Below are 16,149 nucleotides of genomic sequence, written 5' to 3'. Positions count from 1 at the left end.
TCAGTCTGCAGGGCAAGTCTGCTCCCAGGTGTCTGGGTGCAGACTCGTGTGTGTTTGTGCTCAAGTCTACACACCTTGAGCACACACACACACACACACCATCTCTCACACTATCTCACACACACACGACACTCACCATGGCACACTCCCTCTTCTAGCCTCATTGACTGCTGCTCCACCCATAGCCCATGCACGGTCTCTCTCTCACTCTTTATCATGCACGTACGTACGCACACACAATCAATCACATTGACACTCACACACAAAGTAATTGATGTTATCTATTGTCCCAATCAGGGCTGTTATTGGTTGAGGAGTGTGGGAAAGCAGGGTGAGCTCCAGACCCATGCAGACAGATGCAGACCCTTTGGTACACAGACTAAGCCACTCCCTGGATCATTGAGTATTGACCTCTACAAACTGTCAACATGCCCTGTTCAAGACAAGCGGTTACACCACCAACACCAACACATACTCTATGTCTCAGAAAAAATATATGCTAATAAACATATCTTTATTCAGCCCTCTTGTACATCACTTCCAATAAGATCTCTCTAATAAAAAATATGTTAATGTAAATGTCAAAATAAACTATATGCAAGATTTCCAGATTGGTGTTGAGATGTGGATCACCAAATTAAGCAACTATATTTTGTCAGGCAGCTATTTTTAACACTTATATTTGAAAAGAAGTGCCCCTCACAGCAATGCAGAAGTCTCCAAGAGCTTCAATGTAATGGGCTAGATAGGGAATTCCATTACAGTAATTGCGACCATACAACTTAGGTTTAAGGGCATTATATGGATCATTTTGTGATTTTGCTAAATTGTTTTGAAGATTATTTTTACATATCATCCTTCCTTTATTTATTCACCAATCAGAAGTGAGGCTTTTCTCTGACCAGGAGTAGATACATTGCACTAATAAACACGATAATACATCCTCATGTGTTGATGTGGCCAGATGCCTGTTTGCGTTATCTGTCATTTCCTGTTGATCTCCACTTCAGTTTATAAAATTATTACATTCCATCTACATTATGTTTTTTTCTACATTATGTCCCATCATCCCCTGGTTAACTACAGCTCCTTTAGAAACACACAAACACAGTATGGTTACTTTCCAAAACATTAATTGGAATCCTTTTTGAATGTGTGTTCACTTTATCAAGTGAGAATGAAAGACACACAGTGTCAACAATACATTTCACAGCACAATAGTGCCTATGGTGGAATAACAATGTCCCAAAAAGCCTTTACAAAAGGCATATCAAAGCATTTGTAAATATCCTTCAATAGGACAGTACATACAATATGGTTAACGCAAGATTTTAGTTGGCTAAGCAACCATAAATGTAAATATATCATTTTACAAATCATCTTCATAGAAAATGAAAGGACTAAATAACACATTGGTGCATCAAGTGATCACAAAATGCATACACACGTAAACATACACATGTAAAATGTTAAACATATTCTTCATTATGAAGTACTACTAATATGTTTTTCAGCTTCTTCTCTGAGAGAGAATAATCACATCAGTAGAGTTCCTTTCATATATAACAAGAAAATATTATCATTTCAATATAACATTTGGAAATTTCCTACAGCAAGAAAGATGGTAAGCACCCATCCAGTTTGTGAGATAAAGAGTCTCCATGCAGTGGTTCTACCAGGGCCTCCAGACTGTTTTGTGACCACCGGTGGCCTGCTTCACTGGGTCACGGCTGTGGTGTTGGTGTTGGGAGGAGAGTGGAGAGGAGGGGCAGACGTCCTGGCCTGCTCTCTGGAGGTTCTGGAGTATCATGTCCTTCATGGAGCTGGAAGACAGGAAGTGCAGGGTCTCCCTCCAGCACTGGGAGTAGCCCTCACTGTGGGCCGTCTGAGGGACTGGGTTCTGAGGCTGCAGCTGCTGCTTCAGGAATCCCACCGTCATCTCCAGGATGTCAGCCTTCTCCAGCTTGGTGTTGGGGTCCTGTTTGTGGAACTCCTTCTCCAGCAGGGTCTTGAGCTGCTCTATGCAGATGTTAATGCGGTCTCTACGCATCTTCTCCACAACTGGTTTCCTAAGCTGATGAAGAAAAGAGGGTATTCGGTTAGTTCTATGTCTTTAAAGTTCAAACCATGAAGAAAATTATTAAATAGTAAACAATGACACAAACATATGTAATAAATAATACTTACTTTATGCTTGTCTTTAGTGGAGAGCATAGTGTTGGTAGTCTCTGGTGTAGGTAGGAGCCATTCTGGTAGAGCGAGAGAGAGTGTGTGCTTCTCTGAGGAAGGTGAGTGAGTTGTGAGCTGAGAGAGGAGCCCACTTCCCTATTTATAGGAGGGCATTATCATTACAAAACCATGAGTCCCAGGCTGGGACTTAGCTTTCCCACACTCCGAGGCCAGTGGGCGAGGCGGACACGACAATGGAAGAGGCATTAACTATCTCATGGTTAACTGGCCAACAAAGGAATGGTGCTGCAGATATCAGAGGCACAGACTAAACACAAGCAGGTCGTTACACTTTTATTAACTGGGAACATTCTCTATCAGGCCTCTGCAGATGGGGACTGGGTCAGACGGTAGACTTGATAAGGGACCCTCAAGGCATATAGATATTGCTCACTTCACATTGCAGAAATTAATGTTAACCTATTAAGGGGACAATTATTGTATATCAGAACACATAGTGGTAATTGAAATCAACATGAATTCAAATTGATCAAATTGAATGTACTGCAATACTGTGATAGTACTGTAATTGTGCTACATCAATTAAATAATTTCTCTCCCCTGACATAACTGATTTACCATTTAAATATTCTCTGTCTTTCACATGTATAACAGAAAGCATGAGAAAGGTACACAGGGAGAGAGGGGGGAGAGAGAGAGAGCGAGGGAGGGAGAGAAACATTCCCATTGTTGATGCCAATTAAATACAATTATCCAGCGCCCTGTGGGAAGGCACACTTCTATTGTTGGACACCTCGCCCCCCTGCACTCAGCCCCCACAGAAAATATGTAATAAATGGGAAAGAGTGTGGGAAAGCAGGACAGGATCCTACTCACACATCCTCCGATCATTAGAGGACACCCCACTGCCCCTCTTTCCACTGCCCCCTCGCCCCCCTCTAGAGACACCCTTTCAACCTGTTGCCCAGATCAGAGGCACCGCTGAGCCAGGGTGCGCGTGTGTTCTCCCCACTCCACCCTCGTTCACATGCCCTGGCTTGTGTGTGTGTGCACACTGATTACACCTCTCCTCTTCTCCTCTCCTCTGTCATTTCATAAATGGAACCTGCAGTCAAACATCTACTCCCACTGAAGGGGGAATCGCTCAGTTCTGCCTTCAGGAAAATATTCATGAAAATAAACATCAACCTGCAAACATCACACTTTTCATTTCAGAGGCTATTACTACATAATGTTACTCCTCACTCGTGAATAGGTCAATAGAATTTGTATATGTCTACATACTTCAATAACTTACTAGACACTTGCATTAAAAATGTTAACATTGATTAAAATGGTTGCTCTAAAATAAATGGACAAAAATAGTGAGTTATTTGTCTATGCTTGATGTGCCTTATAAATAGCCATGCTAATATGTAAATAGCCATGCTAATATGTGTGTAAAGAGGCAGATGGCAAGGGTCTTTTTGGAGGGAAATCCTCTCTGGTCCATCTTTTCTTATCTCTTTAAAGACACATTTCTAAGAAGTGAGTCATGACTATGCAAATGAAACACATCATTTGAGTATAAACACATTCCAATGTGTACATTCCGTCTATTCAGGAAGAAAGCGATGGCCTCATTATGAGCCCCTACACACACACACACACACACGTGCACGCCCACGTGCATGCACACACGCCAAACAGTCTCCATGGCTTTGAATCTAGATGCCCCGGTGTTCAGCCAAAAGCCCTCTCCCTCTCCAGTGAGGAATGTGTGAGAGCTCAGACCTGCCCCTCTTTCCCACACTTAAGCCCCCATTCAGGGCTGCACCCCACCCTGCCGCGGCCACCACTGATCCATCAACCCTCATTATGTCTGGACCTCAATAGGCCATCTGGACCTCTGCTGGGGGAGCCCAGGCCTCTCACAAACTCTACACATCTAGAGGAAGTCACAGGTAGATCATATTGGAATACAAATATTAAGACTTACGACTGCTATTATGAGATAAAGACAATAATAATAATATGCCATTTAGCTGACGCTTTTATCCAAAGCAACTTACAGTCATGCGTGCATACATTTTTGTATATGGGTGGTCCCGGGGATCGAACCCACTACCTTGGCGTTACAAGCGCCGTGCTCTACCAGCTGAGCTACAGAGCCCAATTAAATGTTAGCTGTTTGTTATTTGTTAAGTCATATAATGAAATAAAGAACATACAGTAAATACACAATCCAACGATGCCTTCAAAATATTGAACCTGTATACTCCAGGTCAAGTTAATGGAAATAACCTTTTGTGGTACATTAAGGAGCTAGAGGAAGATATTTATTATGTTTGTGTATGTAAATACCTCTTAAAACTGACCACCAACACACTGCCCCAGTGACAATACTAAAAGAGGCCTTGATTAAGACAGAAGGCATACATTTGACAATACCACAATTTCCCGCCTCAAGTGGCTTGTCCGCTGCACGCCTTTACTGTGAATGTCATGTCCATGGAATGCCAAAGACTGGCGCCCACATCAAGGGGGATTTCTCTGGTATAAAGAGAGGTCAGGCATTTCCCAGGTTCCCCGTGTGGCTCAAGTCACAAGGATACTCTACTTGATGTGGCGCGTGATGCCAAGCACCTGCCCCTCTCTTTGTGAGAGAGCTGTGCCCTCGCAGGAGCACCCAGAGTCAAAGCCTGGTTCAGCAAAACAGCCAGGAATGCATTGTGCCCTTTTACATGGCCCAGTTTGGCAGGAGAGAGAGAGGGATACATGTGGGAGATGCAAGGTTGGTTAAGACAATCTCACAATCTCCAGTAATCCTGAAGTAAAAAAATACACAGAAACAGGGTGAATGAAAAAAATGTCTGGAGTGCTGTCCATTTCATTTTTAGCGATGATCTAAGAGAATCCAGCAGCACCCAACTATTTTTGAAGTAGACAGGCTATTGATTCAGCATGTTGTTTTCTAGCTACATTATCCTATACAGTATAGGCATACATACACACTTAAGGCAATTATTTTAGGCAATGTTGCCAGCAATGGTTGCTGCAACTTTTCTCAATGAAAATGAACAACTATTTATTATCTGGGGAATTTTGTGGATGTAAACAATACCAACGATAATTGCATTTTAATTCTAACATTTCACAGTTGTTGCACAACAGGACTGATGCCCTAAGAGCCCATTTAAAGCCAATTTATGCTTGATCCGAAAATGTGGTCAGAGGCGCCATATGGATGGTGTGATGCAATTGCGAAGCCTCGGGAGGCATGCAGAGGCCAAATTGAGCTCCGTACCGCATTATTGTGCGCCTCCCAAATTTTGTAACAATGCAGAGGGCTCCAAATAGCTCCGCATTGACATGATTAGTTGAGGGTAGGTGGGGGCGGGAAGTCCTTTATAAACACAAACTCACTTCCTTGACAACTTCCTTCACAACAGCTCTGCTCAACAGCTCTGTGCTGCTCCTCGAAGACCAAGAAGTATGAATGGCCTGACTCCTGCAAAGGCCGTACACTACATGACCAAAAGTATGTGGACACCTGCTCGTCGAACATCTCATTCCAAAATCATGGGCATTAATATGGAGTTGGTCCCCCCTTTGCTGCTATAACAGCATCCACTCTTCTTGGAAGGCTTTCTACTAGATGTTGGAACATTGCTACGGGAACATTGCTGTGGGGACTTCAGCCATAAGAGCATTAGTGAGGTCGGGCACTGATGTTGGGCGATTAGGCCTGGCTCGCAGTCGGCGTTCCAATTAATCCCAAAGGTGTTCAATGGGGTTGAGGTCAGGGCTCTGTGCAGGCCAGTCAAGTTCTTCCTCACCGATCTTGACAAACCATTTCTGTATGGACCTCACTTTGTGCACGGGGGCATTGTCATTCTGAAGCCGGAAAAGGGCCTTCCCCAAACTGTTGCCACAAAGTTGGAAGCACAGAATCGTCTAGAATGTCATTGTATGCTATAGCGTTAAGATTTCCCTTCACTGGACTAAGGGGCCTAGCTCGAACCATGAAAAACAGCCCAGACCATTATTCCTCCTCCACCAAACTTTACAGTTGGCACTATGCATTGGGGCAGGTAGCGTTCTCCTGGCATCCGCCAAACCAGAGTTCAATGGCGGCCAGCCGACACTTGGCACTGCACATGGTGATTTTAGGCTTGTGTGCGGCTGCTCGGCCATGGAAACCCCTTTCATGAAGCTCCCCTGACGAACAGTTCTTGTGCTGACGTTGCTTCCAGAGGCAGTTTGGAACTGTCCCATTCTGTGAGCTTGTATGGCCTACCACTTCATTGCTCCTAGAAGTTTCCACTTCACAATAACAGCACTTACAGTTGACCGGGGCAGCTCTAGCAGGGCAGAAATGTTATGAACTGACTTGTTGGAAAGGTGGCATCCTATGAAGGTGCCATGTTGAACGTCACTGAGCTCTTCAGTAAGGCCATTCTACTGTCAGCAATGGGTGTGGCTGAAATAGCCAAATCCACTAATTTGAAGGCGTGTCCACATACTTTTGTATATACAGTGGGGCAAAAAAGTATTTAGTCAGCCACCAATTGTGCAAGTTCTCCCACTTAAAAAGATGAGAGAGGCCTGTAATTTTCATCATAGGTACACGTCAACTATGACAGACAAATTGAGAAAAAAAATCCAGAAAATCACATTGTAGGATTTTTAATGAATTTATTTGCAAATTATGGTGGAAAATAAGTATTTGGTCACCTACAAACAAGCAAGATTTCTGGCTCTCACAGACCTGTAACTTCTTCTTTAAGAGGCTCCTCTGTCCTCCACTCGTTACCTGTATTAATGGCACCTGTTTGAACTTGTTATCAGTATAAAAGACACCTGTCCACAACCTCAAACAGTCACACTCCAAACTCCACTATGGCCAAGACCAAAGAGCTGTCAAAGGACACCAGAAACAAAATTGTAGACCTGCACCAGGCTGGGAAGACTGAATCTGCAATAGGGAAAGCAGCTTGGTTTGAAGAAATCAACTGTGGGAGCAATTATTAGGAAATGGAAGACATACAAGACCACTGATAATCTCCCCTCGATCTGGGGCTCCATGCAAGATCTCACCCCGTGGGGTCAAAATGACCACAAGAACGGTGAGCAAAAATCCCAGAACCACACGGGGGGACCTATTGAATGACCTGCAGAGAGCTGGGACCAAAGTAACAAAGCCTACCATCAGTAACACACTACGCCGCCAGGGACTCAAATCCTGCAGTGCCAGACGTGTCCCCCTGCTTAAGCCAGTACATGTCCAGGCCCGTCTGAAGTTTGCTAGAGTGCATTTGGATGATCCAGAAGAGGATTGGGAGAATGTCATATGGTCAGATGAAACCAAAATATAACTTTTTGGTAAAAACTCAACTCGTCGTGTTTGGAGGACAAAGAATGCTGAGTTGCATCCAAAGAACACCATACCTACTGTGAAGCATGGGGTGGAAACATCATGCTTTGGGGCTGTTTTTCTGCAAAGGGACCAGGACGACTGATCCGTGTAAAGGAAAGAATGAATGGGGCCATGTATCGTGAGATTTTGAGTGAAAACCTCCTTCCATCAGTAAGGGCATTGAAGATGAAACGTGGCTGGGTCTTTCAGCATGACAATGATCCCAAACACACCGCCCGGGCAACGAAGGAGTGGCTTCGTAAGAAGCATTTCAAGGTCCTGGAGTGGCCTAGCCAGTCTCCAGATCTCAACCCCATAGAAAATCTTTGGAGGGAGTTGAAAGTCCGTGTTGCCCAGCGACAGCCCCAAAACATCACTGCTCTAGAGGATATCTGCATGGAGGAATGGGCCAAAATACCAGCAACAGTGTGTGAAAACCTTGTGAAGACTTACAGAAAACGTTTGACCTGTGTCATTGCCAACAAAGGGTATATAACAAAGTATTGAGAAACTTTTGTTATTGACCAAATACTTATTTTCCACCATAATTTGCAAATAAATTACTTTAAAATCCTACAGTGTGATTTTCTGGAATTGTTTTCTCTCATTTTGTCTGTCATAGTTGACGTGTACCTATGATGAAAATTACAGGCCTCTCTCATTTTTTTAAGTGGGAGAACATGCACAATTGGTGGCTGACCAAATACTTTTTTTCCCCACTGTATAGTGTATCACCATAAATGTTGCACGGCCAATGCAGACGATGGATTGACTATGCCTCTCCTTTAACTTGAACTAGAGGGGGACACTAGAGGGGGAAACCAAATGTGCATATAAACCCTGGATTGCTGATGCTATGTATTGGCCATTGAAAGGCTTTGAAGCCACCGGTCGGCCATATTGTCACTCCACACTAGGGGCAATCCTCCATAGAAATTAATGGATTATTACAGTATTTTCAATTAAATGTTTCAAGGGCAAAATTACATTTATTTAAGTATGTTTTGTTGTAGTGGGGACAGTAACATTAGTAATCTCAAAAAATTATACTTTAAGACATTTTTTCTAGATAGATAGATTTATATATTTATTATTTTTTTGTGGACATAATATAATTTAAAAGTATACATGAAGGTGTCTGTAATAGAATAAATGTGACAAAAATGAATGTAGACATTAATAAATGCATTTCTATAGCTTCCAAAATGTGTTTTACAACGGTGGGGCCGTGCCAAGATGGAGGCGCCACCTATTAGTCTTCTAGTGCATTTATAAATTATTGGTGGAAACAGGTCTTGTAGTCATCTAGTGCATTTATAAATTATTGGTGGAAACAGGTCTTGTAGAGTTCACCCGAGCTGACAGAGGTTTCCCGCGTACAGAAGCCAGCTGCTTCTCTCTTCAAAGACTAATCCTGTAGGCTGTGTTGTTCCAACTTTCCCACAGCACACTTTCAACAGCGCAACAATGGAAGTGTGCCTTGCTCAATACCGCATTACTCAAGGTCCTCAATGAGGCATCTAATTCCCAAGGGGCCATATGGAAAAATATTACGTTGATACATTGTTGACCGATTGCTGAAAAAAGGGAACTAAGAGAAAAGAGTAGTTTAAAAAGTTTCACATAGGCTACCAGACTGTTTCTGTAAAGCCTATATCGAAAATATCCTTACAATGACAACAGACATATAATAATAATAATAATAATAATAATAATAATAATAATAATAATAATAATAATAATAATAACAATAATAATAGAAATAACAATAACAACAACAATAAGATGAAGAACAATAATAATAATAATATTAGTTTTAGAATGACATAATTATTAGCCCATATAATTATTAGCCTATATTTATTACAATACTGTTGTAATTATTTTGTATTATAATACAGTAGTAGGCCTTATAAGAGTGGCTATTATAATCATAATAATATGCGCATATGAAACATTTTGTAAGGTTGAATGAATTCATCAAAATAACTAATTAATCAAAATAATTGCGGGAGAAAGCATACAGCAGTAAGGCCTCTTGATCCTGAATAATCTTCTGGAAGCCCATTCACTTATTGAGGACTTGTTTTCCCGCCTTTAGGTCTGAGAGTCTTTCAAGTGAATGGAGCAACATCTTGGAATGCAGTTGCAAGGAACAGAGTCAACTATTTGACAGCACTCTTTTATTGCACACTCCACCTGTTCCCTTGGGACACGCTCATTGTCCCAAGGCAATAGACAGTCAATTTAGCATGAAGTAATTGAAGCCTCTGCCATTGTACTGTCTGCGTTCCTGATTGGCCAGCATGTGTGGGAAACCGCTGTCAAACTGAGACCCACACGGGTTTACAGTGTGAGGGGTGTATAAATACAGAAGCCCTGTCGAGATGGCCAAACCACACTTCTAACGTTCGACAACTATCTTTACCTAGAACAAACAACTGACCGACAGCAATGGCTCCTGTCAATATTTGCAACATGGTGATGACAACGAAAGATAAAATCAAAGTAAGTACAAATAGGCTACTGTCCTCTATCTTCCTCAATTGAATTAGTTATGTTTGAATTTTAACATGATTTTTAAACTGAAATTAAACTAATCAGATCCTCTATTTTCTCCAGTTTAGAAAACCAGTGGTGGAAAAGATGCGCCGAGACCGCATTAACAGCAGCATCGAACAGCTCAAGACACTCCTCAAAACCGAACTTCAAGCACACCAACCCAACTCGAAACTGGAAAAGGCTGACATTCTCGAGACAGCTGTGTTTTACCTGAAAGACAACAGCATGCGCCCTGCTGCTTCATTCAACGCAGCGTCACCTGTCCAGAGCTACGCGGAGGGATTCACCCGCTGCCTGGAGGAGACGCTGCGCTTCCTCTCAGCGAACAACCAGCCGGCTGGCTCACAACAGAAGCTTCTCAATCACTTCCATCGGGCTCAGAAACTTGGTGACAGAGTCGTGCTGAGTCCAAACCGCGTGACGGTCCCTCACAACAGCAGCACTCCGAAACGTGTCACCGCAGGTGGAAGAGGGCCTCTGTGGAGACCATGGTGATGCTCATAGCCTATTTGGAGACGTTCAATAATGAGACTTTCGATGTCAAAACCAGAAAATCTGTTGGTCTAGCACGACACAGTATGCTCTTCTTGTTGGAAATTATTCTTCCCTATACAATTTTATATTTTGTTCGTAAAAGTAGAAATTATTGTTATTCTTCTGTGTAGAATTGTAATATCCTGTATTGTGCTAATGTGCATGTATTATTAACTTTACAATTGCGAAGTAAAATGTTTTTACATATTGTAAAATATATTAATATAATATCTTGGTGTATCTATTTCTGGGAAAATACCTCAGCCCTATGTTGCTGAATTGTAATTTGTCCTGAAACAAACTGTGATTGGAACATTGTCTATCACGTTGATATGGCAATATTCCCAATAAATAAATGAAATGACAATTTATGGATGAATCTCTAACTATTATATAGCCTAACCATGGTTTGTAGACACAACACTTAGGCTACAACTCAGCAGAGGACATACAATAAGGTGGCACCTGAGGGCCAGGTATGTGATCTGACGTCATGGAATGAAAATACATAATGTTACACATTACAAAATGATCTGCCAACAGGCGTACACAATTATTTAGACCTAGTAATACTTCAGAAAATGACTTGGGTAAATGAAGCCATGCAAGCCTTGAAAATCCAAACCTTATATTTTGTAAGGCTAATTATTTTTAAGAGCTGAGGGCATTAATTTCTCCCCGGTAATTTAGCGGATTTTGTTTGCAGTGGTCTATTTCGCTAATATAACCCCACCATAAGAACCTCCAAATGTGTTGTCACTCCAGAAATGGTAGAAGCTTGATTTTGGGCGGGAGAATGAAGGCATGAAAGGCTCCAGTCTGTTGAGTAAACATTTTCAAACTGAATGGTACAGCTGCTGTTTAGAACACAAAAGCTAGCACAACCGCCTCCGGAAAGCCCTAGCTAACCTGCAACCTGAGCTTCTTTCCCACAGTCGCACCATTCAGAACTGTCAATTAGAAGTGTGTGCCGAATTTCGCTCGAACATTCTCAATCCCACGCATGGCATTTTATTGCTGGTATGAGGCCATATGTTTAAAAATAATAATAATCGGATAAAAATCTTCCAAGCCTGAAATGTACAACAATAGCATAAACAGTTAGATAGGACCAGTGAATATTAATAGGCCTACTGATCATTGAAGGGAAGAATGGACATCATATAATTCAAAGGGTGATGGGGACTTATTTGAAGCAACACACATGGAGCTCTCCCAATTGTGCTGCACAACAGACATAATGTTATTCCATAAATCTGCATAACAATGCATTCCACTGCAGTATGTATCACAAATGAGATCAGCCCCTGGAATAGTTGGCATAACTTTGTAATGACACTAACACTATAAAGTACCCAGGACTTGTCCTGAGTAGTTTTGACATGACAAAAGAACAATTATGCTTCAGACTTCTTTCAATAGGAATAGTAGGCTAACACTTCATTTGTAGTCCCCTACAGATGGTTTGGAAATGTTCAACTAATGAGTTGCAAATTTGCATGTGACCAGCTTAAATATTGTGTTTGTTTGGATGATGGATAAGATCTGTTTCTTTCCATTTCCCTATAGTTAATCAGCACCACTGCCTATGCCTGCACATTGGCTCTGGTTGCCTGATCTCATTAGAATTCATAACAGTGGAATAAGTTGTGATGAGAAAGTTGAGTATAAAAAAAGAGACAGCAGGTTCTGTGGGCCTATACACTGAGTGTACAAAACATTAGGAACACCTTACTAATATTGAGTTGCACCCCTCACCCCTTTGTCCTCAGAAAATACTCAAATTGTCAGGGCATGGACTCTACAAGGTGTCGAAACCGTTCCACAGGGATGCTGGCCCATGTTGACTCCAATGCTTGGGTGGTGGACCATTCTTGATACACCAGGAAACTGTTAGCGTGAAAAACCCAGCAGCATTGCAGTTCTTGACATAAACCGGTGCGCCTGGCACCTACTACCATACCCCGTTCAAAGGCACTTAAATATTTTGTCTTGCCCATTCACCCTCTGAATGGCACACATACAGTACACAATCCATGTCTCAATTGTCTCATGGCTTATGCTTTGGATAAAAGCGTCTGCTAAATGGCATATTATTATATTATTATTATAAATCCTTCTTTAACCTGTCTACTTCCCTTCATCTACACTGATTGAAGTGGATTTAACAAGTGACATCAACAAGGAATCATAGCTTTCACCTGGATTCACCTGGTTAGTCTATGTCATGAAAAGAGCAGGTGTCCTTAATGTTTTGGTGTCTGTTAGGCAGTGCTCTTTCCCATGTCTACACTTACAGCACTAATGCTTGGACTTGTTTTGTGTAGAAGTGTGTCTCTAACACTTTGAACGATGGGGGAGTATGCCAGAGGCCCAGTAATGATGTCTCCTCACATCTGACTTCGATGTGACAGGAGTGCGACACTAAAGACACCACAGTGAATGTGACAAGGTAGTGTGCTGGCACACACGCCAACGTCCTGACAGGCAGTAAAAACCTCAGCTTTGTACTTTGACACCTCAGTGTGGGACAGTGCTCCCAGTTCCCACTGGTCATATTCCCATTTCAACTTGTCAAATTGGTTAAAGAAACTGGAGTAACACCAACTTAAAAATGTGTCAGTCTCATTAACAACAAGGAATGGCCACACTCAGAAACAAAAAGATGACATTAAAAACAAATGTTTAATATCATTTCTGAAATAATGTAATTAGCATTATTTAACATTGAATAATGGTCAATGCCTATTATTACCAATACAGGCACATTCGAAGACAAATCATTTCTATTTCTATTTAACAAAAAAATAAATACAAAATACATTTTATTAAAATATATCCCCCTCAACTTTTGTTTTAAAAGCAAGATGGCATGAAATTGAGATTTAGACTGAGCAATCACATGCAGTTGAAGCATTAGCACTTACAATTTTTTTTTAAACAACAGTAAGTGTGCTGTTGCTGAGGTAAACCTGCTTAGATGGCAAAGCAGGGTTTAAGTAAAAAGGTAACGGCACCCTCATAGCCAGATACTGTATGCCCAGCCATAGCTCAAGTGTAACAAGTGCATCACCTTCCTATCAGAGACAGTCAGGGGGTTGAGTATTATAGTGTGATAACACAGCAAACCAAAACACAGTGAGGAACTCACATTATTGCAGTTTCGATACACACAACCATGTTTACTGAGTATAGGTTAAGAAGGACGGTTAGTAAGGACTTTTTTTTAGCACCAAAAATGGATGTAACAACCATCCTTTCCTCTTTTTTGCCATCATAGGGACCAGAACACCTCAAATAATCAACATTGGGGTTTGATACCATACAGTGAGGGGAAAAAGTATTTGATCCCCTGCTGATTTTGTTCGTTTGCCCACTGACAAAGAAATGATCAGCCTATAATTTTAATGGTAGGTTTATTTGAACAGTGAGAGACAGAATAACAACAAAACAATCCAGAAAAACGCATGTCAAAAATGTTATAAATTGATTTGCATTTTAATGAGGGAAATAAGTATTTGACCACCTCTCAATCAGAAAGATTTCTGGCTCCCAGGTGTCTTTTATACAGGTAACTAGCTGAGATTAGGAGCGCACTCTTAAAGGGAGTGCTCCTAATCTCAGCTTGTTACCTGTATAAAAGTCACGTGTCCACAGAAGCAATCAATCAATCAGATTCCAAACTCTCCACCATGGCCAAGACCAAAGAGCTCTCCAAGGATGTCAGGGACAAGATTGTAGACCTACACAAGGCTGGAATGGGCTACAAGACCATCACCAAGCAGCTTGGTGAGAAGGTGACAACAGTTGGTGCGATTATTCGCAAATGGAAGAAACACAAAAGAACTGTCAATCTCCCTCGGCCTGGGGCTTTATGCAAGATCTCACCTCGTGGAGTTGCAATGATCATGAGAACGGTGAGGAATCAGCCCAGAACTACACAGGAGGATCTTGTCAATGATCAAGGCAGCTGGGACCATAGTCACCAAGAAAACAATTGGTAACACACTACGCCGTGAAGGACTGAAATCCTGCAGCACCCGCAAGGTCCCCCTGCTCAAGAAAGCACATATACAGGGCCGTCTGAAGTTTGCCAATGAACATCTGAATGATTCAGAGGAGAACTGGGTGAAAGTGTTGTGGTCAGATGAGACCAAAATCGAGCTCTTTGGCATCAACTCAACTCGCCGTGTTTGGAGGAGGAATACTGCCTATGACCCCAAGAACACCATCCCCACCATCAAACATGGAGGTGGAAACATTATACTTTGGGGGTGTTTTTCTGCTAAGGGGACAGGACAACTTCACCGCATCAAAGGAACGATGGATGGGGCCATGTACCGTCAAATCTTGGGTGAGAACCTCCTTCCCTCAGCCATGGCATTGAAAATGGGTCGTGGATGGGTATTCCAGCATGACAATGACCCAAAACACACGGCCAAGGCAACAAAGGAGTGGCTCAAGAAGAAGCACATTAAGGTCCTGGAGTGGCCTAGCCAGTCTCCAGACCTTAATCCCATAGAAAATCTGTGGAGGGAGCTGAAGGTCCGAGTTGCCAAACGTCAGCCTCGAAACCTTAATGACTTGGAGAAGATCTGCAAAGAGGAGTGGAACAAAATCCCTCCTGAGATGTGTGCAAACCTTGTGGCCAACTACAAGAAACGTCTGACCTCTGTGATTGCCATCAAGGGTTTTGCCACCAAGTACTAAGTCATGTTTTGCAGAGGGGTCAAATACTTATTTCCCTCATTAAAATGCAAATAAATTTATAACATTTTTGACATGCATTTTTTTTTTGTTGTTATTCTGTCTCTCACTGCTCAAATTAACCTACCATTAACATTATAGACTGATCATGTCTTTGTCAGTGGGCAAACGTACAAAATCAGCAGGGGATCAAATACTTTTTTCCCTCACTGTAGCTGTCATGAAATATAGATTTTTGTCAAAGGATGTTGAAATGACAGATGGTCAGTTAATTCTTATAATATATCAAGTCAGTTTTGTATAAAAAAAAAAAAACAAGGTTCCTCTCAGAAAGTCTATCTTGCTTAAAAGCTGTGAATACTTTTCTCAGGACAGGACACGTGGAGACGTGGAGTAGCCTCAGGACCAGTCAGCACTGAGATGGTCAGAAACAGAGGATCAGATACAGCAGCCATTTGATTAAAAACAGAAGATTGATTAATTAGAACTAGTTTGACTATGTCTGTGGATCCATGGGACGTTTTCATAGTGCCATTATTTTTTACAGCTAGCAGGCAGCCTGAGCTGGCTCAGCTCCTGCTGATCTCATGAAGTGCCAGAGACGGGCGCTGTTGCGCCCCCTTTCAATTTAGAACAGCTAACAGCATTTCCCCAACTCGGTCCTCGGGACCCCAAGGGGTGCACCTTTTGTTTTTTGCCCTAACACTACACAGTTGATTAAAATGATCAAAGCTTGATGATTAGTTGATTATTTTAAA

At 42.0% G+C, this 16,149-nt stretch overlaps 2 protein-coding genes across 2 annotated transcripts; one reads left to right on the top strand and one right to left on the bottom strand.

Annotated features, from left to right (window-relative positions):
* Positions 1-527: 527 nt before the first annotated feature.
* her15.1 (hairy and enhancer of split-related 15, tandem duplicate 1) lies at positions 528-2,287 on the bottom strand. The gene is made up of 2 exons (XM_041889248.1): positions 2,188-2,287; positions 528-2,074 (listed from the first exon to the last, which is right to left on the bottom strand). The coding sequence occupies exons 1-2, from the start codon at positions 2,212-2,214 to the stop codon at positions 1,673-1,675; spliced, it is 429 nt and encodes a 142-aa protein (XP_041745182.1). The 5' UTR covers positions 2,215-2,287; the 3' UTR covers positions 528-1,672.
* A 7,700-nt stretch (positions 2,288-9,987) lies between these two features.
* Positions 9,988-11,022, top strand: LOC121575955 (transcription factor HES-5-like). Its single transcript, XM_041889247.2, has 2 exons — positions 9,988-10,096; positions 10,211-11,022. Exons 1-2 carry the CDS (start codon positions 10,043-10,045, stop codon positions 10,643-10,645), a joined length of 489 nt encoding a protein of 162 aa, XP_041745181.1. The 5' UTR covers positions 9,988-10,042; the 3' UTR covers positions 10,646-11,022.
* The last annotated feature ends 5,127 nt before the right edge of the window (positions 11,023-16,149 follow it).

The sequence above is a fragment of the Coregonus clupeaformis genome, chromosome 10, assembly GCF_020615455.1.
Source record: "Coregonus clupeaformis isolate EN_2021a chromosome 10, ASM2061545v1, whole genome shotgun sequence".
Taxonomy (NCBI): domain Eukaryota; kingdom Metazoa; phylum Chordata; class Actinopteri; order Salmoniformes; family Salmonidae; genus Coregonus; species Coregonus clupeaformis.
This window is presented reverse-complemented; position numbering and strand designations above follow the sequence as displayed.